The sequence below is a fragment of the Cucumis melo genome, chromosome 10 (genome assembly GCF_025177605.1).
Source record: "Cucumis melo cultivar AY chromosome 10, USDA_Cmelo_AY_1.0, whole genome shotgun sequence".
Lineage (NCBI taxonomy): Eukaryota > Viridiplantae > Streptophyta > Magnoliopsida > Cucurbitales > Cucurbitaceae > Cucumis > Cucumis melo.
This window is the reverse complement of record NC_066866.1, coordinates 2,559,684-2,585,214: the sequence shown is the minus strand read 5'-3', so window position 1 is coordinate 2,585,214 and position 25,531 is coordinate 2,559,684. Positions and strand designations below refer to the sequence as shown.

Genomic DNA, 25,531 nt, shown 5'->3' with positions numbered 1-25,531 from the left:
TAATTATAATTATCAAATTTCGATTGTTTTGACTTTTATTTGTCACATACGATGAAATTATAGAAAAATATAAAAATCGAAAGGATATAGCCACAACTTTCTATTAAATTTATTGACTTTTTATATACTCGACATTATCGACTTTTATATTCTTGTATTAGGAAAAACCATGTGACAAATTTGCTTGTATTTATATTATAACAATTTTAATATTTACGAATTTGTAATGAATTATCTAAATAGATTCGCTTGTAAAAAAGTTTAGTAATATAGTTAGTAATTTTGAGTTAATAGATCCTAATTAATAAATATTTGGTTTACATATATATTTTTTTAAAATTAAATTAAGTTGTAAGCATCATTTCTGCCTATGTTTTTCTTTTCATGGTAATTAAAGCCAAAGAAAAAAAAATTGAAAATGAAAAGAAATTATTTTAAAAAATTTATTTTTATTCTTTTTTAAATTGGCTACAAAATAAATATAAAAAATTGCATGAATGGGATTAAAAGAAACTATTGTAATAATATTTTAAGAATTACATAGTCATTTATTATTTTATTAAAAAGTGGTATTTCTTTTTATTGTTGTTTTTATTTGTTTAATAAGAAAGAATAGTATTGTGGTTAATTAAGAAGAGGGAAAGTGGTGACGAATAGGATGAGATAAACTTTGCATGCGGACCAAAGGGGATATGGATTGCTCTAATTAATTTTGGTTTGCCTTTTGACATTCCAAATTTAAAATTAAAAGAAAAAAAAAAACTTTGTCATTAGTTTATTTTAATTTTTTTAAATACCAACGTGACAAAATCATAGATGACGATTAGGATGTGACAAACTATTTTAAAATGGAACATTATGGTGGGTGAGGCTTGTTGGATTAGATAATCCCTTTTGTTTTAAACATAATTAATTTTATTTTAAAACTCAATTAGATTTCATATAGCTTAAGAGTAAAGAAAAAGAGAAATCAATCATAATTTTTATTTTATCATTTGTTTAGATTAATTCTATTTTTAAAAAATAATAATTCTTACTTTAGTTAGGTATAAATTTGATTTTAATCATCGATATGAACATGTGATACATGTACTCATTTGTTCGAGGTGGGAGTTCAAATGCCAATACCTAATATTTGTCGAGTTAGGGAAATCACCACATGCACACAAACACATACCTACATTTAGAGCACGTTTGACCTAAGAAGTAGGAGGTAAGGGGAGTGAAATTGTTTAACTTCACTTCTTCCTTTGGTCCATGATTTTTTTTTTTTGTAAATCTCACCGTTAACAAATATCAATAATATGATTTTAACTTCTTACACTATCTTTAAAAACAATCTCACAATCTAGAACCCAACTAAATTGGACTAACAACTCTTCAATAGTGTTTTGGAGAGTTGAGGTTTTGATATAATATTTAATTTTCCAAAATCTATCACCTTTAGCTTTAAATCAATTGAAGTTTTGATATAATATTTGCGTAGAATGTCTAGTCTCCAAACCCTTCCGATGTTTATGCAAGTTAAGGGTATTAAAATCTTAGAGATTCAAATCCTCTAATCCTTTAGTTGTTGTAAACATAGTGTCTCAATCAATTTAGTTAGGCTCAAGTTACATCGTGTGCGTCAATATATAGTTAGGCTCAAATAGTAATAATACCTAGAGAAAACAAGTATATAAACCTAGACCCCACACGACCCAAAATATTATCTTGCAAAAAGGAAAAAAAAAAAAAAAAACAAAGTTGTTTAAATCTTTATTGACCATGTTCCTCTAAATTTTAAGGAAAGGATTCCATAAAATCAAAACAACTCTATGTGCCCCGTTAAAAGCTTCAAAAAACAGAAGCAAATGGGAAGAAGAAACCAGAAAATATAAAAAATGAAAAAGAAGGGTGATATAACTAATAGCTACAAAAGCTCTAGTGGCCATATTAATGGCTGCCACCAAGTTCAAGAAGACACCTCAAAGCTTGTTTCTTCATCACTTTCCCATAAACACCTCTTCCCAACTTCAAAACCTTCTCCATTTCCATAACCCCACCATTATTATCATTATTATTTCTCTTAAACCTTTCCACCATCATCTTAACCACTCTCTCATCACTCCCCACTGCATCAACCACACTATCCACCACCATTTCCATTCCTTGAATTCTTCTTCCCCATTTCTTCATTGCCTTCTCTGAACTAAACAATTCAAAATATGCTCCCCAAAATGAAGCCCTCAAATACCCCTTCTCTTTTCCTCTCACCATCCATCTCCTCATTCCTTCTTCCAACTTGTAAATTGCTGCCCCCATTTCAATTCCCCCTCTCATTCCCATTTCAATCTCTTTCATCTCTTCTTTGTTGCTGATTTCTTCCTCGAATCGACACCGTTTGCAATTGCAATTGAACCCCCATGTCTCTGACATTCTCTTGCGGTCTTTCCATGATGAAAGCGGATCGAAATATGTGAATGTGATCTCTTCCCCCGCTTTTATGTCTCTGGATGCGTGGACTAGAATGTGATCTCCAATGTGTAGGCGTCTGGCATTGGGGATACATGAATGGTTGATGAATGAAGGTAAAATCCATAGCCCAACTCCATAGTAATCTCTGTTTTTGCCTAGAACTTTAGCAGAATTTGCATCTTCAACTAGGGAATTGATATCCAAAACGCTGAGAATGTTACTCATTTCACTTGGGCTAATGTGATCCTCTACTGGCTTGAAGATACTCATTTCAGGAACCTCGAGATCCTCCTCTGCTTCACCACTCGAGAGTAAACCAATTAAATTCTTTGTTTTGGTACTTTTTGTGGAAGAATCTGTGACTTTATCGATGAAATTCTTCCACATTACCAATTGGGCATTTTCATCGCAATTTTCTGGCAAAATCCCTCTTTCGATAGCGATTGCTCTGGTTACTAGCAGCAAAGTTCCAGAGTCTACATTCTTCGTTGCGAATAGCCCACGTCCACTAATCCCAGATCTTTTAATCTGTATTGGACCGATGAATTCAGCCAAATCTGGGGATTTCCCACGAAACCCATTTAGAACCCAATCAGAGAGATCGAAAGCTCCAGTCTTAGACAAATGTTCGAGCTTTTTGCATTTCTCGACATACCCATTTAGATTTTCGGAGTTTCCACTTACCTGTGGATCAAACAGAGCCGTTTTGAAGCATTCCAATGCCGATGAGTACCTGTTGAGATTCAGCAGAATTTTACCTTTGCAGAGAAGAGTTTTGAAGTGGGTGCTCTCGATTTTCAAAGCTTCCTCGCAATCTCTCAAGGCTTCTTCGAAAATTCTGAGTTTGGATCGAGCTTCAGCTCTGTTGCAAAGGGCTAAACAGAGAGATTTTTGAAGCTTGGAAAGATGGAGATTTGTGTTCGGGGTTTGGTTTCTGCAGATGGTGATGAATTGAGTGTAGGTAGAAACAGCGTCGTTCCATTCTTCTCTGAGAAGAAGTTCTGTAGCTTTAGATCTGAGAATTTGCATTTCTGCTTCCGCCATTTCTGGGTCTTTGAGATGTTGCTGTTGGTCCGCCATTGCTGTTTCGGAAGGTGAGTTAAAAAGTGAAAATGGTTGTTTTCTTGTGTTTGTTGATCGTCGTAATTTCTGGGAAAATTTTGAATTGTGGGATTGTAACGGTCATATTACGAATCTCTTTCCCTCTCTCTTCCATTTGGACTCAAATGGTTTTAAAAAGTCTAACTGTTCAACGGTTATGTCGGGACCGTTCATCTTCGATTTTCTTTGTTGAAACCGTTCATCGACATTAATATAGTAATTGCAATAATTTATCATAGAATCACAGATGTGTTGGGAAAATATATGAGTTTAGCTCTCCAAAAAGAGTTGAGAAAACAAATAAATAATTTAAGTGCAATAAAAAATAACAATATATATATATTAATAGTTCAATTTGACTAACCATCTGTAAAGGTCTTAAAAAATATCTCATATTTGACTATGATAAATTACAACCCTTCGACTAGGATAAACTACAACGGTTCATAATACTCTCCAAACTTTACATTCATTTGGCAAATTTAGTCGAGCTTTGAAGTACACAAATAAGATATATTATCGAAACATCTTCCCCACAAGAACACGTCACTCCAAATAGCTTGCCTAGAAGATGAAAAAAGAATAAATGGTGTCGAATCTCGACTCCAAAATGCGAAGATCACTTGCTAAGACAACCATCAATCATCTTTAATCAATTCAAAACAAAAAATTAGGAAATATGATCAAAGTGAGTCGAGAAACGTTGCATCGAAATCAAAGAAGACTCCAAATTGGCAAAGGAGTCAAGTCACATGATACTCTCTCAATTTTTTCTACAAAATACACATGTACTAGGAGTTGATCCAACACTCTAGAATTAGAATAAAATTGTTTTAGATAGGACAATGTAAAACGAGTATCGTTTGTAAATTTAGATGGTAGAATGATATAAATAAGAAAAAGGATAGTAGAATGAAATTGTACTAATTTGGAGTGAAGAACATTAACAAACAAGAACAATGAACTAATGAACAACAAAACCAAGAATTTAACCATCAAACATGAATTCAAACAAAATTCACAGCTTGTTTTCGAACAGAAACTTAAATAAAGAAACTCATACAAAAAAGTTCAATAGAATAATCCATTGACATTGAGCACAAAAAATTAATAGAATTAGCCACAAGAGCTGAAAAGGTGGGCTATTTGGATTAGTAGAGTGGTAGCCCTAAATTTCTCTTAGTGGAAGAATAGGGTTTTGGGAAATGGTCAATGAAAACAAGGGAAGAACATGGAAGCAACCCACAATCCCTACACCAAATTGTTGCTCACTGGCCTCTCCGCCATGGTGGCGGAGTCCGCCACCTTCCCCATAGACCTCACTAAGACCAGGCTTCAGCTTCACGGCGAGTCTTCCTCTTCCTCTCGCTCCACAAATGCCTTCAGACTCGCTTCAGCCATTGTCAAGGACCAAGGTCCTTTTGCCCTCTACAAAGGCTTGTCTCCCGCGATTCTCAGGCACCTCTTCTATACGCCCATACGAATCGTTGGATACGAACACCTCCGATCCCTCTTCCTTGCGTCCGATGCTGGCTCTGTTTCCTTCCATTCCAAGGCTCTTGTCGGTGGAATCTCCGGCTCCATTGCTCAGGTTCCAATTTTTCCACATTATCATTTTATTGAGGCTTTGATTAACGATATGGTACATTTAAGATATTTGTATTTGCCAATGAACTGCAACGTGGAGATATTTAGCTAATTGAGTTATTAACAAATTCATGAAATGTATGATCTCTATAGTAGTTGTGCCAATCTTCCCAATTGTAACATGATGGAATTGATAGAATTCTCTCATTGCTTTGAATTTTGTGAATCTAGGATGAGTCCGAAAATTACAGCCATTATCTGAACTGTCAAATTGTGAGCTTGAAAATTGGCACAAAATATACATTTTGCCTTTAGTGCACACCTCAACTATCTTTACTAATCTTGCAGGGCAACTCATCTCACCCTATCTCAAGAAAACTTGTTAGATATTAAATCCAAGATAGACAGCTATCATGAATTGAATCATTCTCTCCCTTTATCATATCCAAGCTATCCATTCACAACTAGACCGACCAATGATAGTTATAAAATATTTGTTTTTCTATAGACCCATATGTTAAACTATCACTAAATTCAAAGTTATTGATATTCTTAACATACTGAAGACTTTGCTAAATATCAATGTCTTTTTTGTGTTTACCATTAGCATTTCAGGTAGTGGCAAGTCCTGCTGATCTTGTTAAGGTGAGGATGCAAGCTGATGGGCGTCTAATAAGTCAAGGTCTGCAACCTAGATACTCAGGGCCTTTCGATGCCTTGACCAAGATAGTGCGTGGAGAAGGGGTTGTTGGACTTTGGAAAGGGGTTGTTCCAAATGTTCAAAGAGCATTTTTGGTTAACATGGGAGAATTAGCCTGCTATGATCATGCTAAACGTTTTGTTATTCAGAATCAAATAGCTGGAGATAATATTTTTGGCCACACCTGTGCTTCTGTAATTTCGGGTCTGTGTGCAACTGCTTTGAGTTGTCCAGCCGATGTTGTAAAGACAAGAATGATGAATCAAGCTGCTAGCAAGGAAGGAATTACCAAGTACAACAGCTCTTATGATTGTCTTGTGAAGACTGTTAAAGTTGAAGGATTGAGAGCTTTGTGGAAGGGGTTTTTTCCTACTTGGGCCAGGCTTGGTCCTTGGCAATTTGTCTTCTGGGTGTCTTATGAGAAGTTTCGTAAACTTGCTGGGTTATCTTCCTTCTAGTTATTCAATTGCTATGAACTTGTTGGCCTAAAAAAAACAAATGCTATGAACTCGTTGGAATCGAGTTTTTTGTGCCAAACCAAGTAAACGTTAGCAGATAAAGGGTGGGATATTGATTAGCTTTGGCATGAGCGGAAATAGCATTTAAGTTTATTTGATATTAAAATTGTGGTCCATCGAATGTATGATCCAATATTGGGATAGAAATAAAATGTCAATTTTGATTATTATTATTTTTGTTGTTATTTTATCTTTTTGTTAGGTGTGAAATTATGAAAACGAAACTTTGTGCACGTATTGATCTTTCACTTTTCTCACTTTTTCGATCTTCACTTCCTGTCTTGCTCTCTATTGATTGGTCTTTCATCTCTCACACACTTGATCTCCAATCGATCTTCACTTCCTGTCTTGCTCTCTGTTGGTCTTTCATCTTTCACTCACGCTTGATCTCCAATCTTAGTCCAATACATCTAGCATTTAAAGCAAATGTTAGGTTACCAATCATTTGGCAGTATAGTAGAAGTAGTAGAAAAGGAAATAAGGGGAGCACATGTATTATGGTGAGTGTTGTTGCTAGAGTTGGAACCACAGTTAGTTAGGGTTTAAATAGTGAAGGGAGGTCCACAAGTGGGTATGAGAGTTTTGTTAATCATTTGTTTACATCTTTGCGGGTACTGTTTACATCCTTGAAAGATAGAAAAGACACTGAGGGAGTAACTCTTCGTTATGATACTTTTATTGAATAAGATTCATCTCCTAAGATTCATCTTTCTTCTGGAGTTCTATCAGCAACATTTCAATCGCTTACGGGAAATGGAGAAAGAGAAGATAGAAGAATGATCGGCATAACTGGAGGAAGGAAAATCGAGATGAACAAAGTGGGGAAAAATTGAGGCGTAATTGTGAACTTTGAATTGATGAAGCAAGCAAGAGAGCAAAATTCTTTAGTTTCAAGTAACAGAAAAAAGAAACATTTTAAATTTCTAGATTGAGGTCTATTATACAATTATCTCTAGATTCCTATATGTTCCATTGTAAAAAATAATGTAATATAGAAAAAACTGATGTAAATTGAATTGGATCAATATGATTAAAAGTTGATCGAACATTTATCAAGGTGCGCATTGGCATTGCCACCTTCAGAGAGGGTCACCCATCGAATAATTAAATAACATCAAAAGGAAAATCTTTTAACATACTTGAACCAATGCTTCAGATATGGTGTTCGCTTGAATCTAACAATATTCTCAATTACTGAACTGTCAAAATTATTGCAAAAGCTAGTTTCCAGAAGCAGGGATGGGTGAATGGAATATTCCATCACCAGCCGCCTCGCTTCCTTTCCTGCATTTCAGCTGCTTTCTCCTCCTTCAACCTTTGTGCAATCTCTTTAATCTTGGGATTGAAGAAACGATCCCGGACGTATTTCCTTTCCTCGGCTTGTATCTGCTTTATAGCACTTGGAAAAGGGTTAGGAGGAGGTTTCTTCCCTTGAAGACGTGCAATTTGCTTCAAGCGAGAGTACGCCTTCTTTTTCATCTTTTTCTCTGCCCGGTATTCCATCTGAATGACAAAAGACAATGTTGACAAAATGAAGAGATTCAAGAGAAGTATATGGGTAAAGGAACTGTAATCCATACATTGGCTGCTGCCATGGCTTCCTCCTCACTGACACCTTGTTCCTTCAGTTCAAGCACCCGCCAGGCAAATATTCGGGCTGGAACAGGATTAAAGTCCAAGAACCTGTTGCAACAAAAGCCAATTATTTAGGAACTATCTCTATTTTTTTTTTTTTTTTTTTCCTATAGTTTTCATCTTCTGGACATCAAAATTTCACCCAATGCAATGCAAGATAAAACTCTACAACGTGTATATATATATATATATATATATATATATATATATATATATATATATATATATATATATGTATATATATTAGAGATTCTAAGAGCATGCATTTGACAAATGACAAACTCAACTTACCATTCTTCCAAAAATGCAAAGTGACATCAGGAACTTTTTTATCAGCTGATCTATTTTAAACCAAGCATGTCTCTACTGATTGATTAGAAGCCAAAGCATACTATTTAATAGGAAGCAGGCCAACTCTTTAAAACACAACTTACTTTTGTGTAATTAGACGAAGAAATGGCCTCACTATAGTTATGAAAACATTCGGCCTCAGAAGTCAGAAGAATTAGCTCACTGTCGACAATGATTAAATGCACAATGCAGACAGACATTCAAATTCAACAATCGATTGCAAGGCCTCTTAAGCAGTAGGCATATGGAACTCTAATTCATAAGTATCCAACCAGAGTATCCTACATGACGTGTACTTCAAACCCTTTAAGGTAGAAATTTCACAAGAGCCTAAGAACCTGAGATAATTTCACTTCAAGGCAGACAAGTTGTTCTCAAACAACAAAATCAATTCCTCATTCCAAACATGTATGATGTAGTAAAATAAGACAAACTACACGTATAAGAGAAGTATCATACTTGATGGCATCGTGGTATGCTGAGTCTGGATGTTTCTGGAAGAACTTTTTTACATATACATCCTCGGGAAGAGTGATTTTCTGAACTTTTCCATCTACTCGGGGAAATGTAGGAGGTGGCGCCCTGAGCAAGAGTTTAATGGATGAAGATAAGATAATTGATTAATTGTTTCAAACAATGCTCAACTCATGAACAGAAAGCAGCAGGAATAAAGAAAAAATCCAGAAATTTGAGCCCTTCCAAAGAAATTTTCATCTCAATAAGCAGTCTAAATTTATTTAATTAAATGGAGAGAAACCCACTGCCAAAAAACACCAAAAAGTATACCATATACAAGATAAATTGAGAAACTTGAATCTAATAACATACCAAAAGGTTCCACTCATCTAAAAAACATGATTTAACAAGCTAAACCCCCAAGGTATACAAACAAAAGAGGTATATAGAAATCCACCCTTCCCTCCCTCCAACTTAAGAACAAAAATTGAACATTTTTAAGATCCTAGAGAATGAAATACTCCTAAAGAGAGAGAGAGAGAGAAAAAAAAAAAAAAAAAAAAAAAAAAAAAAAGAGGAATGAGGAATAGAGGAAGAACCGACTGCTCCATGGCTTTGAGCCAAACAGGTTCTGCTTTGGCCAAGCCCTTGACGAGCTTTCTAGTCTTAGTTAGCAAGTCTCCTTTCATGAAGGACATAGCTCCCTCCTTCTTGGATTGTGATTAGATACCAGTAATCTACTGAATACAATAAAAATGAGAAACCCAGAAGTAAATACAAATATTATATAAAAAATACCCCATTGGTATCATTAGGGTTTGAAACTAGCAAATCAGGATGATTGTTAAACCTAGTTTCAATGACTAAGATGTAGAGAAATCGAGCAGAAATAGAAAAGAAGCAAAGAAGAGAGGCACCCACGTACCAGATGATACGATCAAGATGAAACTGGAGAGAGATTCCTTCAGCTAATCTCTTCTTCAGAATGGGGAAGGAACAAGACGGCTTATTGGAAGGAAACCGCTGGGCCGCCCAGAAAAACCCATCCCATCGGATTGAGTCCGGTTCATATAAATGTTGTTAACTCTTATTAGAAAATCAATTTAATCCAATCCAATTCAATCATAGAATACAAAAATTGATTTGAGTTGATTTGAATCCTTCGATTATTTATCTAAATTTTAGTTTTAGAAAGAAATAAAAATTTAAATCATCCAAATTTGATTACGAAATTAGATTACAAGATTAAGATTAACAACTCAATTCCAAACTATGCAATGAGTTTTTCTTCCAAGTATTTAAAAGAATAGTTTTTAAGAATTTATTAAAAAATTAAAATTTTAAAACATATTAATGAAATTGAATATAACTAATATATATATATTATAGGTTGGGTTTTGCTATTTTAGTGAACCAAATCCAAATGAGTTGACAACTTAATTTAAGGCAGTGTGAGTTCGGTTGATCGATTTTTCGTTCTATATATTATCTTGCCCTTTACATTTTTTTTTATTAAATTCTCATCTCTTAATGATTTATTATGCTATGTTAATTGAAAATTTTGGTATGCATGTGTTTTTATAATTGATTTTCTTTTCATCTCCTTTTTTCCATTTCATACCATTTTATTATTTAACATTAATCTTTTTTTTTTTTTTTGCCGTTTGCTATGTATTTATCAAACTAAAATAATTTATACATCAAACATATATTATTATAACCCAGACTAAAATAATCTACTGCAAACACGAATTATTTTAATCAAACTACAATAAACTAAGTCTATAATAACTTATTATTTGTCTAAAACACTCTCCGAGGATGTGTCTCATAGATTAGGGATGATTTATATAATTTTTTCAATTTAATATTATATCTAACCATTATTTAAAATGAATGAAAAGTTGTTGAATAGTAATGGTCTACTTCATAAATTGAGTTCATATTCCTTCTAAGTTCTGTCCATATGATTGTCTAACATGTAGCATAAAACAGTACTCAAGAATTTTAAGCATTTTACTATTTTAAAATTCTTAACGTGTCATTTAAATAGTTGAACTACTTCCATGTATAAGGGTAAACAAAGGCATTGCAAAGTAAACAGATCAAGGCATGGGGACAAATTTCATTACAAACCAAGTGGGTGTTATAAATCCTCATGGTGAACAAGCTTAAGCCCCCAGCTCATGTCTTCACAATGTCTTACATGGGGAACAACTTTACCTGTATCTATTCCTTTCTTTGCTTTGCAGTCATAGAATGGCGGAGCATGAAAACAAGGCTCCATTGACATCGCCCTACGACATGGTGGATTGGGCGTGGTCATGTTCTCAGCCTTGTAAAGAATCCATGGCTTCGATCCACTGAGCCCTTGAGCCACATACCCGAATGTTGACCATGCACTGGTCACCAATACATCGCTCAAACTCAGAAGGTAAATTTCTGCCCATGCTTTCCTATTGTGAGTCTTCTTCTCTGTCTGCTGATACATTTCGTAGCTTGGCTGATAAACTGTAATGACATCTCCGGTCTTAGTCGGGTATTCCCAGTACAAGGTTCTCAATTGTTCATAGTATCCAGAACTTAAAGATGTCATCAAAACAGCTTTCACTCTCGGGCGTTCCAGAGGCACAGAAGAGGAGCCTTCCTTGTCTACCTCAGGCAGTAGCTTCTCCTTAAGAGTACAGCCTAAAATTTGATCCATTACATGTTGGAATGGCCCCGGTTCACTCTCGAACACTCTTACTTGAATTCCTATTCTTTCATCTGCACTTGCTAGATATGCTTCGTAGTATCTTGTTATTAGACCCCAAACATGATTTGATGGGTGGAAAAGATAACGGCCTAGATGATGGAAGACGGTGTCTTTTTGTGGGAATAAGTTACTCAGTTTGTGCTCAAAAGATGGGATCAAGAAGAGAGATGGAACAAAGTAGTTATCTGTCTTCAGTATAAGCCACGGGACCCTATCTAAAAGAGCCTGTTCTTGATCACAAAAAAACAGCTTGTCGTGATCATCATAATCATGAGCCAAATGTAGGTATAGATAGGATGGGACTGATTCTATTGACGTATTTAGAGTGTTCATCTTAAGCATATTTCCATGACAATTAGGAGATTTTGAATCGAAGTTGCCGAATTGATCCACCAAGGGGAAGTCATTTGGTAGTAACCAAGATTTTTCTGGGAAGGGCTCACAAAATAGATCTGCCATATCCTTACCCCCATCAACAAGCAAAACACGATTGGTAAGGAGGGCATAGAGGAATGCAGAAGCCAAAGTGAGTATCTTGTTTCCCAAGCCACTATAAGACATCCACACAACATATTTACACTCTGTCAAACTAACACTATTACCAGATTTAAGTTGCTCTACTGCTTCATCATATGGTTTTGTATGGGGACCACACCGTCGATGAAGTGCTTCGTAGTCTCTAAGCATCGAGAGGAGATACAAAGAAGGTTTGTGGGTTGAAGTTCTTCGATATAAACTGGACCGATATCTACTCAAGCACGATCCTTCATCAAATCCAGGAATTAGAAGTCCTCCAATAAGTTTGTCTCCACTGGAAAGTCGAGCGGATCCGTTTTCTGAACCTATCAATTGAGAACATGAAAAATGAAGAGAACTAGAATATAATGCTAAATTCATTATAAACTTGTATAATTCAAAATGCACAAATTCCAAACTTTTTGTTCCTCTCCTGTGATATCACTATATCAGATAGGTAGTTGAATCCACAAATCTTAATAATGTGATTTTGTCTATCTTATGCCAGAACATGACTCAGCAAATGGATGTATCCACAGTGAAAGGACTTTCATAAAGAATGAATTAAGTTTTTGATACTTCAATAACATGCAAGATGCAATATAGATAAAAGAAACTAATACAAAAAATAGGCAAAAATTTCATTTCGACTTTCATGGAATATTGACAAAAACGGTTCTCATGAGAAGCTCCACTAAAAGTTGAGATTGAAAAAACTAAATTCATTTAAAGATGTAAGATAATGACAGTCATTATATGTAAGATACAACTAAAATCTCATTCTCTATGCAGAACCAACCAAAAGAGGTTTAATAATGATATTCATAACATCAGCAGAGACAACAGAGCTTTAAAAACAGTCCGACAACTTAATCTTCAAAGAGCCAGCAACTACATATCATGGACATTAATGAATGAAATTTTGTAAAGATCTATAGCTAAAGAAAAAGATAACTGTACAAAGTTTATCAATACTCATCGCATGAAAATATTAACCTGAACTCTCAGAACCCCCATTATTGGGAACTCTTTCCAATGCTCTGGCTTCAGCAAAACCCACGGAAAGATCCACCGTTGAATTCCTAAACACCAAAACGACAAAAACAACCAACGGAAGACCAATAAACAAAGGAGTCAAGATCTCCTTCAGCTTCATATCTCTGATGAATCCAGATTTCGTAGCACCGTCCGCCGATGCTCGGAATCGGAAGCGATCTATAGGCCTTGTATACGAAGTTCGTCTTCTAAAAGCCCTCGTCATTCAAAACTTCCAATGGGTTATATGAAAAAACCCGGATTTCTTCATATTTTGCTTGGATCGATTAGAGTGAGAAGAAAGCAAAATGGGTTTCATGGGCAAGCTCGAAACAGAGAAGGTTTTTAGGTAAATGTTCAAATTTCTAAACGTGGCGAGATGATTCAATTGTTTTATAGTATTTGCAGTCGGTATCGCCATTGATTAAGCATTGACTTTTGAAATGAATCAGGCGAAATATAGAGCAACCCCATGATTTAAATCTAATCCACACTGATTTGTCAAGTAATTCAAGTCGATTTAATACGAAAAATCTCTAGGGACGTCGAGAGTAGGAGTTAGGATTAAATGTTGTTTCCGAATTGGACAATTCTTTTCCGTTTTGGAGAATAACGAAGGAAATCAATATATAAAAAGAGAAAGGAATTGATGTTAAATGGGGACAAGTAATTAAGATTAGGGAATTAGTTGTCTATTATTGGAGGTAATTTATAGCTTACTTCCAAAATGACAAATGCATGATTATGATATATCGCATTAATACATCCTCTTAAACATACTTAGATTTCATGTTACGAGACTACTTACTTTGAATTATCTTCATTTTCGAATTCATCTTATTTTACTAAATAGATTGGACTTTCTATTAATGTGCAAAACACCATGGTTGAATCTTATGGTCAAAAGTTTGTTTATCCTTTCAATGACGATTTCGTTTTTTTCACCGAGAATGTAAAGTCTATGACATTTTAGCTTGGGAATTATTTTCTTCTCTTATTTGAAACATTGATACAATTTTCTTACTCATTCTCTACTAAGTAGAATTTTAGCATAGTGTTCGACTTTTCTTCTTCTTCCTTTCTATCCAACGTGGTTTATTTGGTTGATTTTTCATGATGTATTTTTGTCTGTTGTTTGTGGCATTGTTTCCCCAAAGGAAAAACAGTAATAGATGTTCGAAGTCTAAGTTATCTTTTTCCTTTATTAAAATTGAAATAATAGGGTACCAAACATGAGGATAACTAATATGATTAACATGTATTCATTTCGTTTAAATCAGAGAATTCCATGCTTCCATTTATTTTATACTGAAATAGTTTAAGTAAGAATTACTTAAATAATGATATTTTAATAATTAAAATGTAATAATTTAATTTATGTTGAATAACTATTTGTTTCTTTTCAAACAAAACAAAATCTCTCCAAATTAGTCAAATTAATTTTCATTTCCAACAACTTTAACTATGGTTTTTCTCCTTCAAAATTTCACTAAACCTTTTAAATATTGGTGCAATAACAACAATATAAGAAATTTGTACGTGAAAATACTGTTTGTATGCTTTAATCCTTAAGCAACCTAAATAAGTCCGAGCTTAAAGTTTGATAGCTAAAATAGACAAATTTTTGTAGTTTTTTCATTTATCTTCGAAACTTTTATGTATATAACCAACATGATAGTCAACTATTTCCGTGTAGCTCAATGGATAAGACATTAATCTCCATGTTAAAGATGATTGGTTTGTTTATTAATTATTGATTTTTTTCCTTTTATGTTTATTTACAAATTAAAATTTTGAAAATTTATAATTTTTGGAAAATTAATTCTTTTTAAAGAAAAAATAGTTAAATGAAGATTTTCCTTCCCAAAAAGAGTATAGCTCAATTAAGTATAAGTAGGTGGCTTGAAATTTAAATCCTTAGCTCCTATTTTACTAAAAAAAATGAATCTTTGTATTTATTATTAAAGGAACCTAATTTGCACCACATTTTACAAAGGAAAACACAAATTTTATGTTGATTTGAGATTAGTTTCTATTTGATTCGTGGGTTTCAAAATCTCACACTTTTAATGTATTCTTTATGTTTAGTTTTAATTTGGTCCTTAAAATTCAAAATATTGCAATTTTTACTCTTTATAATTTAGTTTTGTTTTAATTTGCTCTCTAGATTTCAAAATTTAACCTCATTTTTCGCTTAAATACTCATTTTAATTATCAATGTTTATTAAATAAGTGAAATAAAACTCAAATCTGAATGGTGAATTACAATATCTTGAAACCTATGAATTTTTGAAACCAAGACAACGTTTATAAGAATGTATTCTTCCCTAATAAATAGGACATAGTATTTGATGTTGTTATTAATGTTGAAGATGTTCTTGTCGTGCCTGGCTTTTGGCTCTTGGGCCGAACAAAGGGATCCAAGCCCGTTACCAACCCATTGGGCTAGCTCAAGTCCAAACGACGCCGTTCAATACGTGCTGGGTTGGAGCATTTGCAAATTCCTAAACCCCGTCGTCTTCTCAGTCTGATTTCCACCGCCGGTATACTGAAATCAGCGTTGGCACTTGGTTTGCTAGCAGCTATGGCGTTGAGGATTATGAGGGCGCTCGAGGGTCAGACGGGTTCAATGCTAGGGCTTAAAGCGATGGCTTATGGTTTACCCCATTCTTCGCATGGGGTCATGGGCCCTAAGGATTCCCCGCCCCCGCTTGTTCTTCCTGAGTTCAACCAGGAGTCTGATGAAGATAGAATCAACAACTGCAGTATTGTGGGATTTGGTTTCCCTAGCTTATCTTTTTCCGGGTCTATGGAGCTCATGGCTGTTCCTAAGAAGAAGGTATTGCATTTCCTCCTCCTATTTTCAAATAATCAAATGCGGAGAAAGCCTACTTTTAGAATAGAAATTTAAACTGTTTATTTCTTATGGATAAAGTAGAAACTTTGCTTGCTTGAAGTTGTGGGATATGGAAGATGTTGCTGGAAGTATTAGAAATGAACTTCAAGAATTCGAAGATTTTAACCATTTGCTGTTGCATTTTTTATGTTCACTTCTTCTGGAAATTCCAGATGGTGCTATGATTCTATTAGATAACTATTTAGCCGAAACCATTTGGTTTTTGAAAATTAAGCATATTTCTTCTCAATTTCTTGGGTAGAAAAATTAAATTCTTAGCGACAGAAAAAACAAGTTCTTGTAGTCTATGTTTACAAAACTTGGGCTTGGTTTTTTATAACATTAGTAAAAAGTAGATAACAAAACAAAAAAAATGTAGAGGTGGAATCAGTGTTTATTGATTAAGTGATGCTAAACGGGACCTTATATATTCATCTTTACTTCTTATCCAGAAAAATATATTCATCTTTACTTAACAATGCCTATTAAGTTCAAATTCTTGTATGTCTTGATAATGTCAATATTTGAGAGTGACATTGTTTACACACACACACACATACACATGTATGTTTGAAGCATTCCTTTAGGTTTCCAAAGCTCCTTTTCTAAAACAATTCATAGTCTATATTGAGATATATGAGAAAACAATTCATAGTCTATATTCTGCAGGTTTCTCCACATAAAAGGCGCATAAGAAATGCTCCAAAGGCTCTAAAACCTATTCCAGTTATAATTCGGTGCAAGTAAGATTCTCCCTGGTCTGCCCTAACAAATTATTGTTTAATGTTGATTTTAGCTTCTAGGAAAGTTAATCCACATATGATTTCACTGACTATGATAATGTGACCTATTTTGTTATTTTATCATCATTCTGAAGCTGTTTCTTCACAACGATATGACTATAATTTTGTGCTTCGAATTGGAAACTGGAAAGCATTCCAGTTGTCAGTAGCTAATCTTGACAAATAACAAGCAACACAACACCCTCAAATGAATGTCGCGGAAACTATAACAGAGCATTAGGCCCTCTAATAACCAAGGTTCAAAACAATGGGTCATCTCCAGTTACTAGTTAGTAATTGAGGCAAAGCTTTTAGACTTTAGAGAAAAATGATATTCACACAACTCTTTCAATGAAGAAAAAATTAGATTCGGTCGGTGTCGAGAGTTACAGTGACAAAGATGCCAATTGACTCTAGCTAACATTTCAGCTTCTTTCACTTCATTGGAACCCTTGATAGCATTTGCCTAGTCACTGGATAAGAAACTAGCATCATGAAATGTAACTATAAGAAATTTTCTGATAGCATAAATTGCTTAGAGTAATCTTTATCATTTCAGCCTCAGCCCATAAGTTTTGTGATAATGTAAAATGCCTAAAGTCTGCATGAGTTTTCTTGGTGCTGACTCTGTTATTGCAGGGGTTGTGGTAAAGTGAAGCTGCCTCACTACTATTGTTGCAGTGGAAGACCAGGGGAACAGGACAATTCAGCCACATGAGGCTATGGAGAGTAGAAAGGGCGGTGAGAGCAATGTCTTCAGTTATAGAATCCTCCCCATACCTGGGAGCTATAATTTCCTTTTCAGTATTCTTCTTTATTAGATTCTTGAAGTTTCGGTTCTTCTGCAGATTGTATAACAGATTGTTAGATTTCAACATGTTATAACCATTAACTATTGAGCCATATCCTTGCTTTGTGCTATCCAGCAGACTTCAATTTTTCCAAGGTCTGAAATGCACCCTTTTAGCATATGTTTTTCTCTCTTAAATGCGATCCTTCTTTTTAAGGATTATTGGATCATGATAAATAGATATATCTCGATCTATCGCGGTTTACTGTAAATAAACAGTGATATTTCGCTATTTTTTACTATATTTGAAATAACATTTTTTTTAATTGCTTCAACCTTCTATTCTTTTCTTCAATTTATTTACATATAAAAGTTCAATATTTGCTTTAACAAAGTTTATAATTTTCTTTTCTTAATAAATTTAAAAATTGTTCTCTCTCGTAGAAAATAAAATTTCGAGGAAACCATCATAATATGCTATGGCTAAATGTATAAGGAAAAATCGATAAAAATGATTATCAAACTGAACTTAGTTTAAGGTCAACTAATAAAAGATTATTGATCAAGAATTTAAGGTCAACTAGTAAAAGATTATTGATCAAGAAGTGAACAAGTCCTTAGCACATATGATAAGGAGATGATACTGAACCCTACACCGCTCCTATAAAGGGACATTTTTAGTCGTACTCGAAGAGTCAACACCAATACATATAACTTTCGTTGAATACTACTTTCATCGAATACGACTTTCGACTTTCTACATAATTCTACATGTATCTATAAGATTGAGTATGAAAATTTGTTTACTCACTTTAAATTGGGTACCATTTTTATTCATTTACTGCTAAGATAGAAAATGATGGATATTACATACTCATAAGATTGAGCCCTCCAATATTCAAAATAATGTGTAAAGAGATACTTTGAAGTATTACCGTTTCACTTAGATAAAAATAACTCAATTTTGTATCTAATAACTCAATTATTACCGTTTCTCTTCATGTGTGAAATTATTGAAGTAACTGCAATAAGAAGGGTAAAACTAAAAGTATCTTTACGTAACTAATTAAAAAAAAAAGTAAAAATTTATTTGTTAAAATTTCGGACAAAACGAAACTCCTTTTTATCTACGTTTCCAAATCGCTAGAAATGTTGAAATACAAAATTTAAACCATGATCCCTACCTATAAATGGATTGGCGTTCAAAATAAAATATTACGATCTCAAGTTTTCTTCCCGGCGAATCAATCATCCTCATCCTCCGGCTAAGAGCTTAGAAATAAATTCCCATGTAATCACACTCTTCTTGCATATCCATTGCTTCCTCAATCAAAAAGCTTCATTCTGATTCAATAACCACAAACGAGGACGCGTGTGATTCCCAATGGTGACGATGCACCGTCACTTAAGCATGAGCTGCCGCGTGGTCGACATGTCGATCGATTTCTGGATATTGCTTTTGCCAAATGGACTCGAATATCGTTTGTCAGGGATCGGATAACCTCCACTGGCCGATTGGCAACTCTATCGGTAATCGCGTTCTTCTAGGAATTTGACTTTTGGGTAAAGCAATCTGAATCGAAATCAATGCTGTGGAGCTAGGGTTTAGGGGAAGGGAAGGAAGAGCTTTCCATTTAAGTGCTTGTTTAATGTCTAAATCTATAAACAGAAAGAGCTTGACTGATTTTTGTTGAAATACGAAGGATGAAGTTTGAGAATGAATTCAAGAAACAAATAGTGCCTGAATGGGCGGACGCTTATGTTGATTACAATGGCTTGAAAAGGTTATTGCGTGAGGTTTCCTGCGAGAGACAGATTAAGAAGTCAAGAGTACCATTTAGGCGCTCAAAGAAGAAGCCAACAGTGAACGGAAAATGCAGAGAGTTAACCTCTCAGCCAAGAAAATGCCAAATCGTTAAGGATATTGAGAATCAAGTTGGAGTTGTTGACAGATCACTGCAAAATGACCACCTTCAACTCTCCAAGTCTTGTTCTCACGGGAAGTTTCAAGAAATTTCAGAGATTGAGATGGCTTTCCTTAGAAAATTTGATGAAGAACTCATCAAGGTCAATTCCTTCTATAAGGAGAATGTAGAGGCTGTAACTGAAGAGGCAAGTGTTTTAAGTAAACAAAGGAAGACTCTGGTTGCATTGCGAAGGAAGATGGAGATCACCCCTCTGAATGAAAGACACGATTCTCATAATGAAGTTTCTACAATCCCCTTAAGCTCCACTTTTCAAACGCCTTGTCCTTCAGGTATATTGCATGCTCTTAGTTCCTTGAGACATTCTTCTGGGTATGGCTTAAGGGACATCACAATCTTCATATGATATGATAGATGACATTGTCAATTAGTTTAGAGATTAGAGCTCAACTTATCAAATAAATGTGATTTACTTTCAAATGGATCAATCATATATATATATATATATATATATATATATATATATATATATATATATATATATATATATATATATATATATATATATATATATATATATATATATATATATATATATATATATATATTGCAGGTTTATAATGCCTCCGTTTTACCTTTGAAGTTAATGTAACTTTATTTTTATTTTTAAGGAAGCGTGCACTTGGATTCAGCAGTTGAAACGGATGCCAACTATCGGCATGAACAAAAAGAGTCTCATTGGGGTTCAGAATTGGATGAAGTTCACACAGAAGTAAGTAGCAATAAACATGTAGACGAAGTCACGACGATGGAAAACAGCCAAGATTCCCAAGAAATTCTTAAGCATGTGAAAGTCGTCGATGTGTTCAACTCCCGTAAATCTACATCGAAAGATATTTGCAAGAGTTCTAAGGATGATGACTTGGATGTCGATCAAGATGACCGAAGTAAGATTGAAGAACAGTTGAAAAAAGCATTTGCGGAATTTTACCAGAAGCTTCATTCGTTGAAGCAATATAGGTATGCAGCATGCTTCAAAGAAAATTGCTAAATTAGCGTATTCTGTTATTTATGATCTTCAACCTCTCCGTTATCATGTTTTCATGCCTTTGAAATTGGATGAACCAGTTTTATGAACCTGTCAGCATTTGCGAGAATCATGAATAAGTATGAGAAGGTCGGGCATTGAATCAATAGGCAATACATTTATTTTGATTTTTTCGATTATTTATTATGAAATAGAGCATTTCATAAGTTTCCAATATCTTAATGAACTATATTTTTCTATAAATATAGATCATTAAAATAGTCTTTTGATGATTGTAAACTTTTGGAGGCGCCCTTTAATTTTCTGTGGGGAGGGGTTCTAGACCCTTTGTCAGTTGTTCTTCGTTTCACCTTTTTAGTATACTTCAGTTTCTTATCGGAAAAACAAAAAGCAGATTAAAAGATTAAAAATTATCTATAATTATGTTTATGTTCCTGCTTTTATTGGGTACAGATTTCATCAAAGGCAGCGGCCAAGTCATACATGGAAACTGTGGATAATTCGTACCTTGGAAGTTCAGATGAGGTATTGTTTTATTGTTAACCCGTTATTTTATATATCTGAGTTCTCACCTAGTGATACAACTTTCTGATAGCAAATGGTCGTATATGTCGTCATTAATATTGAAAATTTTAAAGCTTTCTTTCCTTTTCTGTTTTCCAACCAAGGAGCACCTCAGAATGCCTCAGCTTTTTTACTACCTATCCAAGTAGATTTATAGGAATATGGATGCAGTTCTACAAAAATGTGAATGCGTGAGTACGGCATTTTCTTTGTTATACTAATTAGTAGTAGAATCTTATTTCTTTTAAACTAGGTTGCCGATCTCATGAAGATGGTGGAAATTACCTTCATCAAGGACTTTTCAAACTCAAATTATGCAGAAGCCATGAAGCATTTGAGGCCAAAAACCAAAAGAGAAAAACACAGCGTGACATTTTCTTCAGGTGATTTTATCTTCCTTAGGAAGCTCTTGCTTAAATTAAAAGATGTTTTCAACAAAAATTCTAAACTACTTCATTTTGAAGGGTAAGTTGGTAATTTCTCGGACTGATTAGCTTCATTTCCTCACCCTATTTCCAGGCTTCCTATCTGGTTGCACGGTAGCACTATTTGTGGCAACTGTTCTGAAAATAGCATCTCAAAAATTGATGGAGAGGGAGGAAGGCACTCATTACATGGAAAATATATTTCCACTTTACAGGTAGGAATAGTTTGTTATAGTTTCTACTCATGCATCTGCCTATACTGGCACATAGCTACAAGTTTTTTCTGAGATACCATTGGTTTTTATTGCAGTTTGTTTGGCTTTGTTGTCCTACACATGCTCATGTACGCAACAGACTTGTACTTCTGGAGACGTTGTCGAGTTAACTATCCATTTATCTTTGGTTTCAAGAGAGGAACTGCATTGGGTTGGCAAGAAGTTTTCCTGCTCAGTACTGGTTTTGCAGTACTTGCATCTGCCAGTTTCCTGGCAAACTTATACTTGGACAGAGACCCTAGCACCCAGAAGTATAGAACAGAAGCTGAGAAGGTTCCTTTAGGCACAACAGCAGTAAGATCACTTGAACACACAGAATTACTGCTTACCACAATTATTAATATAGTTTCCTTTTTCCCCTTCTGCCAAACTATCGAACAGAATGCCTCTTTATGCAACATCCTCTCTCTTAGTAGTTTCTTCCATTGTGCAGCTTATTCTTCTCATCACCTTTTGCCCATTCAACATTCTATACAAGTCAAGTCGCTTTTTCTTCATTCGCTGTCTCCTACGCTGTATATCTGCTCCTCTGTGCAAGGTAATAGAATTAGTAATCAGTCAAACCGATTGAAGAGTGACTGTCACTGCTAAGAACTTGCTGCTCTTGAACATTCTTTTTCAGGTTAAGTTTCCAGATTATTTTTTGGCAGATCAGCTTACTAGTCAGGTAGTAATGATTTCTCAGTATGATGAAAAAAAATTTGTTGTTGACGAGAGCCTCATCTTTGTTATTGAAGCGTGTGCTGCTAATGATTGTAGGTACAAGCTTCACGATGTATTGTGCTGTATATTTGCTACTATGGTTTAGGAGAATACTCAAGGAAGCAAAACAAGTGCCACACGCGTGGTGTCTACAATACTCTCTCCTTCATTATTGCTGTCATACCATTTTGGCTGCGATTCTTACAAGTATGAATCTAGTTTTCTATTGCTAGTTTTAGTCACTTCATCAGTGATGTTTTTATTAAAGCTAGTGAAAAGATTAAGCTGACCAGTGTATGTCATTGTTTCCAATGCACTAATCGCAACAAAATATCTAGAACTAGTGACTTTGATTTGTCAACCTTCAATTTCTCGATGTGAAAAAGAGAGATACAAGGGGACTTTTTATTTAATGTAATACTATAGGTAGAAGATAAACTTCTTTTACGTTTATATCCATGCAAGTTGCAGATAGTTATCTCTACATTTTAATATGACAGAGATTGGACGTCTTATCCTAAATCTTGAATTCATCATGCTCATGTATACATTAACCTTTAGAAAGGTGGTGCACTTGGATAGGCAATTAATGTCAAGGATGTGATTGTGTGTAGTGCATGCGACGACTGCTTGAGGAAAAAGATTGGATGCATGGCTACAATGCTCTTAAATACCTCTCTACAATTGTTGCGGTCCTCGTTAGAACAGCTTGTGAATTAAGAAAGGGAGCTACCTGGATGGTGTTAGCCTTGATTAGTTCCGTGGTTGCTGTGTTGGTGAATACATACTGGGATATTGTTGTCGACTGGGGACTTCTGCGGAAACACTCAAAGAATAAGTACTTGAGAGACCGGCTTTTAGTATCCAACAAGTCCGTCTATTTTGCAGCGATGGTGGTGCCATCTTGAACTAATCGTTTGTGCCTTTTGCCCCTGTGACTTCTACTAATCAATATCTTTGTGGGATTTTGAACAGATATTAAATATTCTTTTGAGGATTGCTTGGATCCAGTTGGTTTTAGCATTCAACTTGCGTTCATTTCAAAAGGTTGCTGCGACTGTATTGATATCTTGCTTGGAAATCATTCGCCGCGGTCTTTGGAACTTCTTCAGGTGATCTTTTGTCTATTCTATAACCAACGAGTGTTTTAAATGTTCGAGTTGCTGCAATGGCCCATCTTGCCTCAAATTGTCTGAAGCCATGAGTGTTAAATTCTTCTATTATCTTAAATCTAAAGGTTTTGTTTGAAATGATTTTCTCAATTCTCGAGTGAAAAAGCACTCAAGAAGTCCGGGGCCTTGCACAAAGAAAGATCCTCAACAGAGCAACACAACATTTTCATTTTGATTTCAACTTCGAGGGTTTGATTTTTGCGTAACTATTTTCATATGTGATCAGTTTGGAGAATGAGCATCTGAACAACGTTAACAAGTATAGATCGTTTAAGTCGGTTCCACTTCCATTCAGCTACTCCGATGACGATGATGAGAAGGATAATTGAACAAAGAAAATCACGTCAGAGGAAAGAAAATTGAAGCTTGTAGACCGACTTCATCTGCTGTAGCGTACTTCTCAACCTGGAGCACAACAAAGCCTCTGTATTATAACTGAAGTTGGAGACTTCATTACATTTCGTCTTTTCCTTTAACAAAGGGCAGTTGAGTTTTCTTAAAAATTAGAAGGAACCTACCAGAAGAATGTGGGAATTATATCTTTTTTCCTTTGAGTTTATGTGAGACACAAGAGTTAATCAATTTGTATTGCCATGTATACGACAGTTACGAAGTTTTTGCAAGGAGATCAGTGGATATTATACAAATTTGTTGTGGAACTGTGATGAGGATAGTAGCTGAGTAGATGTTTTAATTGTTGAGATGATGTTTTTAGTCATTGATGAATGATTTAAAGTAGTAGACGCTCAGACCAAAAAAGTATAACATTTTCTAGCACAGCAACTTTCTTTTCAATTTCACTCCCAAAGAACTCTGTTGGTATGCAACCTTCATTCTCTTTGTGGTCTTCACTCTGGCTCGCCAACCATCACTCTTGTCCACTCCATGTTTAAGTAGAAATTAGGGATTTTCACTACTGAGTTAGGGTTAAGTGTCAACAACCGAATACTGATGGAAAAATCATCCCAAATCGATTGAAATTGACTTGTTCAAATCTCGGTATAAACCGACTTCATCCGATCAATCTGTCCATTCGTAGACTGTACATTTTTCATTTTTTTATAATTTAATATATATGTATACTATATATTAAATATCAACTATTTAAAAAATACCATATCTAAATGATCTGTACCGAGTATATTATATTATGGGCGATTGTTAAAGGTGTGGTTGACGGAAATTTTCTATGGGTGGGCTTTTTTACACTTTTTTCGTTTTTGAAATATTTTTGAAAATACTTCTTTTGGAAGTTGGAATTTAAAAATTTGAATATTTAATATATTATATATATTAAATAATGGAAAAAATTATGGAGTCCACGTGATAGTGTGTTTCATCTTCGTCCAAACTACCATTGAATTGAAATTCGATGGTTGGTGGTCGGTTTAATTAAAATGTCTGGAAAAACCATCTCGAATCGATCGAAATTGACTTGCTGAACATTGTTGTTGGTTTTCCCGATGATAAACCGACTAAGTCGGATTTTTTATTCCAATTTTTGTATAAAACCGACTTCATCCGGTTAATGCTCATCTTTACTAAGGGTCGTCAAAAGGAGAGGCGTGTACTTTCCTCACTTTCGTCCAATTAACAGATGATTAGGCCATAAACAATTTTTAACTTCTTTTTTTCATTAATGAAAAAAGAGAATGCTATATAAAAAATTATCTTTTCTTATATTAATGATAAAAATTATTTGTTTATATCAAAGAATAATTTGAAGACAACGTAACTTACTAAAGAGAACAAATTTGATTTACTTCTTCGAGATATAACAAAATAGGGTAGTATTTGACTAAATTTCTAACGAGAGTGTTCTTAATAATGATGATAATCTT

General features: G+C 34.5%; 6 protein-coding genes across 7 annotated transcripts; 3 read left to right on the top strand and 3 right to left on the bottom strand.

The window, feature by feature from the left end:
* Window positions 1-1,732: 1,732 nt before the first annotated feature.
* LOC103489143 (methyltransferase FGSG_00040) lies at window positions 1,733-3,549 on the bottom strand. The gene has a single exon (XM_008448164.3). The coding sequence runs from the start codon at window positions 3,535-3,537 to the stop codon at window positions 1,936-1,938; it is 1,602 nt and encodes a 533-aa protein (XP_008446386.1). The 5' UTR covers window positions 3,538-3,549; the 3' UTR covers window positions 1,733-1,935.
* A 997-nt stretch (window positions 3,550-4,546) lies between these two features.
* Window positions 4,547-6,536, top strand: LOC103489145 (mitochondrial uncoupling protein 3). Its single transcript, XM_008448167.3, has 2 exons — window positions 4,547-5,149; window positions 5,761-6,536. Exons 1-2 carry the CDS (start codon window positions 4,790-4,792, stop codon window positions 6,301-6,303), a joined length of 903 nt encoding a protein of 300 aa, XP_008446389.1. The 5' UTR covers window positions 4,547-4,789; the 3' UTR covers window positions 6,304-6,536.
* An 819-nt stretch (window positions 6,537-7,355) lies between these two features.
* LOC103489146 (uncharacterized) lies at window positions 7,356-9,910 on the bottom strand. Of its 2 annotated transcripts, none has more exons than XM_008448168.3 (5): window positions 9,731-9,910; window positions 9,409-9,542; window positions 8,809-8,931; window positions 7,944-8,046; window positions 7,356-7,866 (listed from the first exon to the last, which is right to left on the bottom strand). In XM_008448168.3, the coding sequence occupies exons 2-5, from the start codon at window positions 9,501-9,503 to the stop codon at window positions 7,624-7,626; spliced, it is 564 nt and encodes a 187-aa protein (XP_008446390.1). In that variant the 5' UTR covers window positions 9,504-9,542; window positions 9,731-9,910; the 3' UTR covers window positions 7,356-7,623. The 2 variants fall into 2 exon arrangements, with proteins under 2 accessions (XP_008446390.1, XP_008446391.1); XM_008448169.3 differs by having other exon boundaries at window positions 9,409-9,545; window positions 9,731-9,873.
* Window positions 9,911-10,800: 890 nt separating this feature from the next.
* Window positions 10,801-13,698, bottom strand: LOC103489147 (galactoside 2-alpha-L-fucosyltransferase-like). The gene is made up of 2 exons (XM_008448170.3): window positions 13,073-13,698; window positions 10,801-12,402 (listed from the first exon to the last, which is right to left on the bottom strand). The coding sequence occupies exons 1-2, from the start codon at window positions 13,335-13,337 to the stop codon at window positions 10,952-10,954; spliced, it is 1,716 nt and encodes a 571-aa protein (XP_008446392.2). The 5' UTR covers window positions 13,338-13,698; the 3' UTR covers window positions 10,801-10,951.
* A 1,802-nt stretch (window positions 13,699-15,500) lies between these two features.
* On the top strand, window positions 15,501-17,692 carry LOC103489153 (uncharacterized). The gene is made up of 3 exons (XM_008448174.3): window positions 15,501-15,950; window positions 16,677-16,750; window positions 17,429-17,692. Exons 1-3 carry the CDS (start codon window positions 15,696-15,698, stop codon window positions 17,505-17,507), a joined length of 408 nt encoding a protein of 135 aa, XP_008446396.2. The 5' UTR covers window positions 15,501-15,695; the 3' UTR covers window positions 17,508-17,692.
* A 1,063-nt stretch (window positions 17,693-18,755) lies between these two features.
* Window positions 18,756-24,349, top strand: LOC103489150 (phosphate transporter PHO1 homolog 10). Its single transcript, XM_008448173.3, has 13 exons — window positions 18,756-19,836; window positions 20,176-20,524; window positions 20,633-20,681; window positions 21,006-21,077; window positions 21,370-21,499; window positions 21,636-21,756; window positions 21,852-22,110; window positions 22,250-22,354; window positions 22,439-22,483; window positions 22,576-22,725; window positions 23,133-23,411; window positions 23,494-23,630; window positions 23,917-24,349. Exons 1-13 carry the CDS (start codon window positions 19,284-19,286, stop codon window positions 24,017-24,019), a joined length of 2,352 nt encoding a protein of 783 aa, XP_008446395.2. The 5' UTR covers window positions 18,756-19,283; the 3' UTR covers window positions 24,020-24,349.
* The last annotated feature ends 1,182 nt before the right edge of the window (window positions 24,350-25,531 follow it).

What these genes read in the sequence shown, in the direction of transcription:
- LOC103489146 (XM_008448168.3), bottom strand. Translation starts at nt 9,503, where the DNA reads ATGTCCTTCATGAAAGGAGACTTGCTAACTAAGACTAGAAAGCTCGTC. An exon ending in TGGCTCAAAGCCATGGAGCA is followed by an intron (nt 8,932 to 9,408) that starts GTCGGTTCTTCC and finishes ACTCTTGCTCAG; the next exon opens with GGCGCCACCTCCTACATTTC. An exon ending in AAGCCATGGCAGCAGCCAAT is followed by an intron (nt 7,867 to 7,943) that starts GTATGGATTACA and finishes TTTGTCATTCAG; the next exon opens with ATGGAATACCGGGCAGAGAA.
- LOC103489143 (XM_008448164.3), bottom strand. Translation starts at nt 3,537, where the DNA reads ATGGCGGACCAACAGCAACATCTCAAAGACCCAGAAATGGCGGAAGCA.
- LOC103489153 (XM_008448174.3), top strand. Translation starts at nt 15,696, where the DNA reads ATGGCGTTGAGGATTATGAGGGCGCTCGAGGGTCAGACGGGTTCAATG. An exon ending in TGGCTGTTCCTAAGAAGAAG is followed by an intron (nt 15,951 to 16,676) that starts GTATTGCATTTC and finishes TATATTCTGCAG; the next exon opens with GTTTCTCCACATAAAAGGCG. An exon ending in CCAGTTATAATTCGGTGCAA is followed by an intron (nt 16,751 to 17,428) that starts GTAAGATTCTCC and finishes CTGTTATTGCAG; the next exon opens with GGGTTGTGGTAAAGTGAAGC.
- LOC103489145 (XM_008448167.3), top strand. Translation starts at nt 4,790, where the DNA reads ATGGAAGCAACCCACAATCCCTACACCAAATTGTTGCTCACTGGCCTC. An exon ending in TCTCCGGCTCCATTGCTCAG is followed by an intron (nt 5,150 to 5,760) that starts GTTCCAATTTTT and finishes TTAGCATTTCAG; the next exon opens with GTAGTGGCAAGTCCTGCTGA.
- LOC103489147 (XM_008448170.3), bottom strand. Translation starts at nt 13,337, where the DNA reads ATGACGAGGGCTTTTAGAAGACGAACTTCGTATACAAGGCCTATAGAT. An exon ending in TGGGGGTTCTGAGAGTTCAG is followed by an intron (nt 12,403 to 13,072) that starts GTTAATATTTTC and finishes CTCAATTGATAG; the next exon opens with GTTCAGAAAACGGATCCGCT.
- LOC103489150 (XM_008448173.3), top strand. Translation starts at nt 19,284, where the DNA reads ATGAAGTTTGAGAATGAATTCAAGAAACAAATAGTGCCTGAATGGGCG. An exon ending in TCATGAATAAGTATGAGAAG is followed by an intron (nt 20,682 to 21,005) that starts GTCGGGCATTGA and finishes TATTGGGTACAG; the next exon opens with ATTTCATCAAAGGCAGCGGC. An exon ending in TTTGGCTGCGATTCTTACAA is followed by an intron (nt 22,726 to 23,132) that starts GTATGAATCTAG and finishes GATTGTGTGTAG; the next exon opens with TGCATGCGACGACTGCTTGA.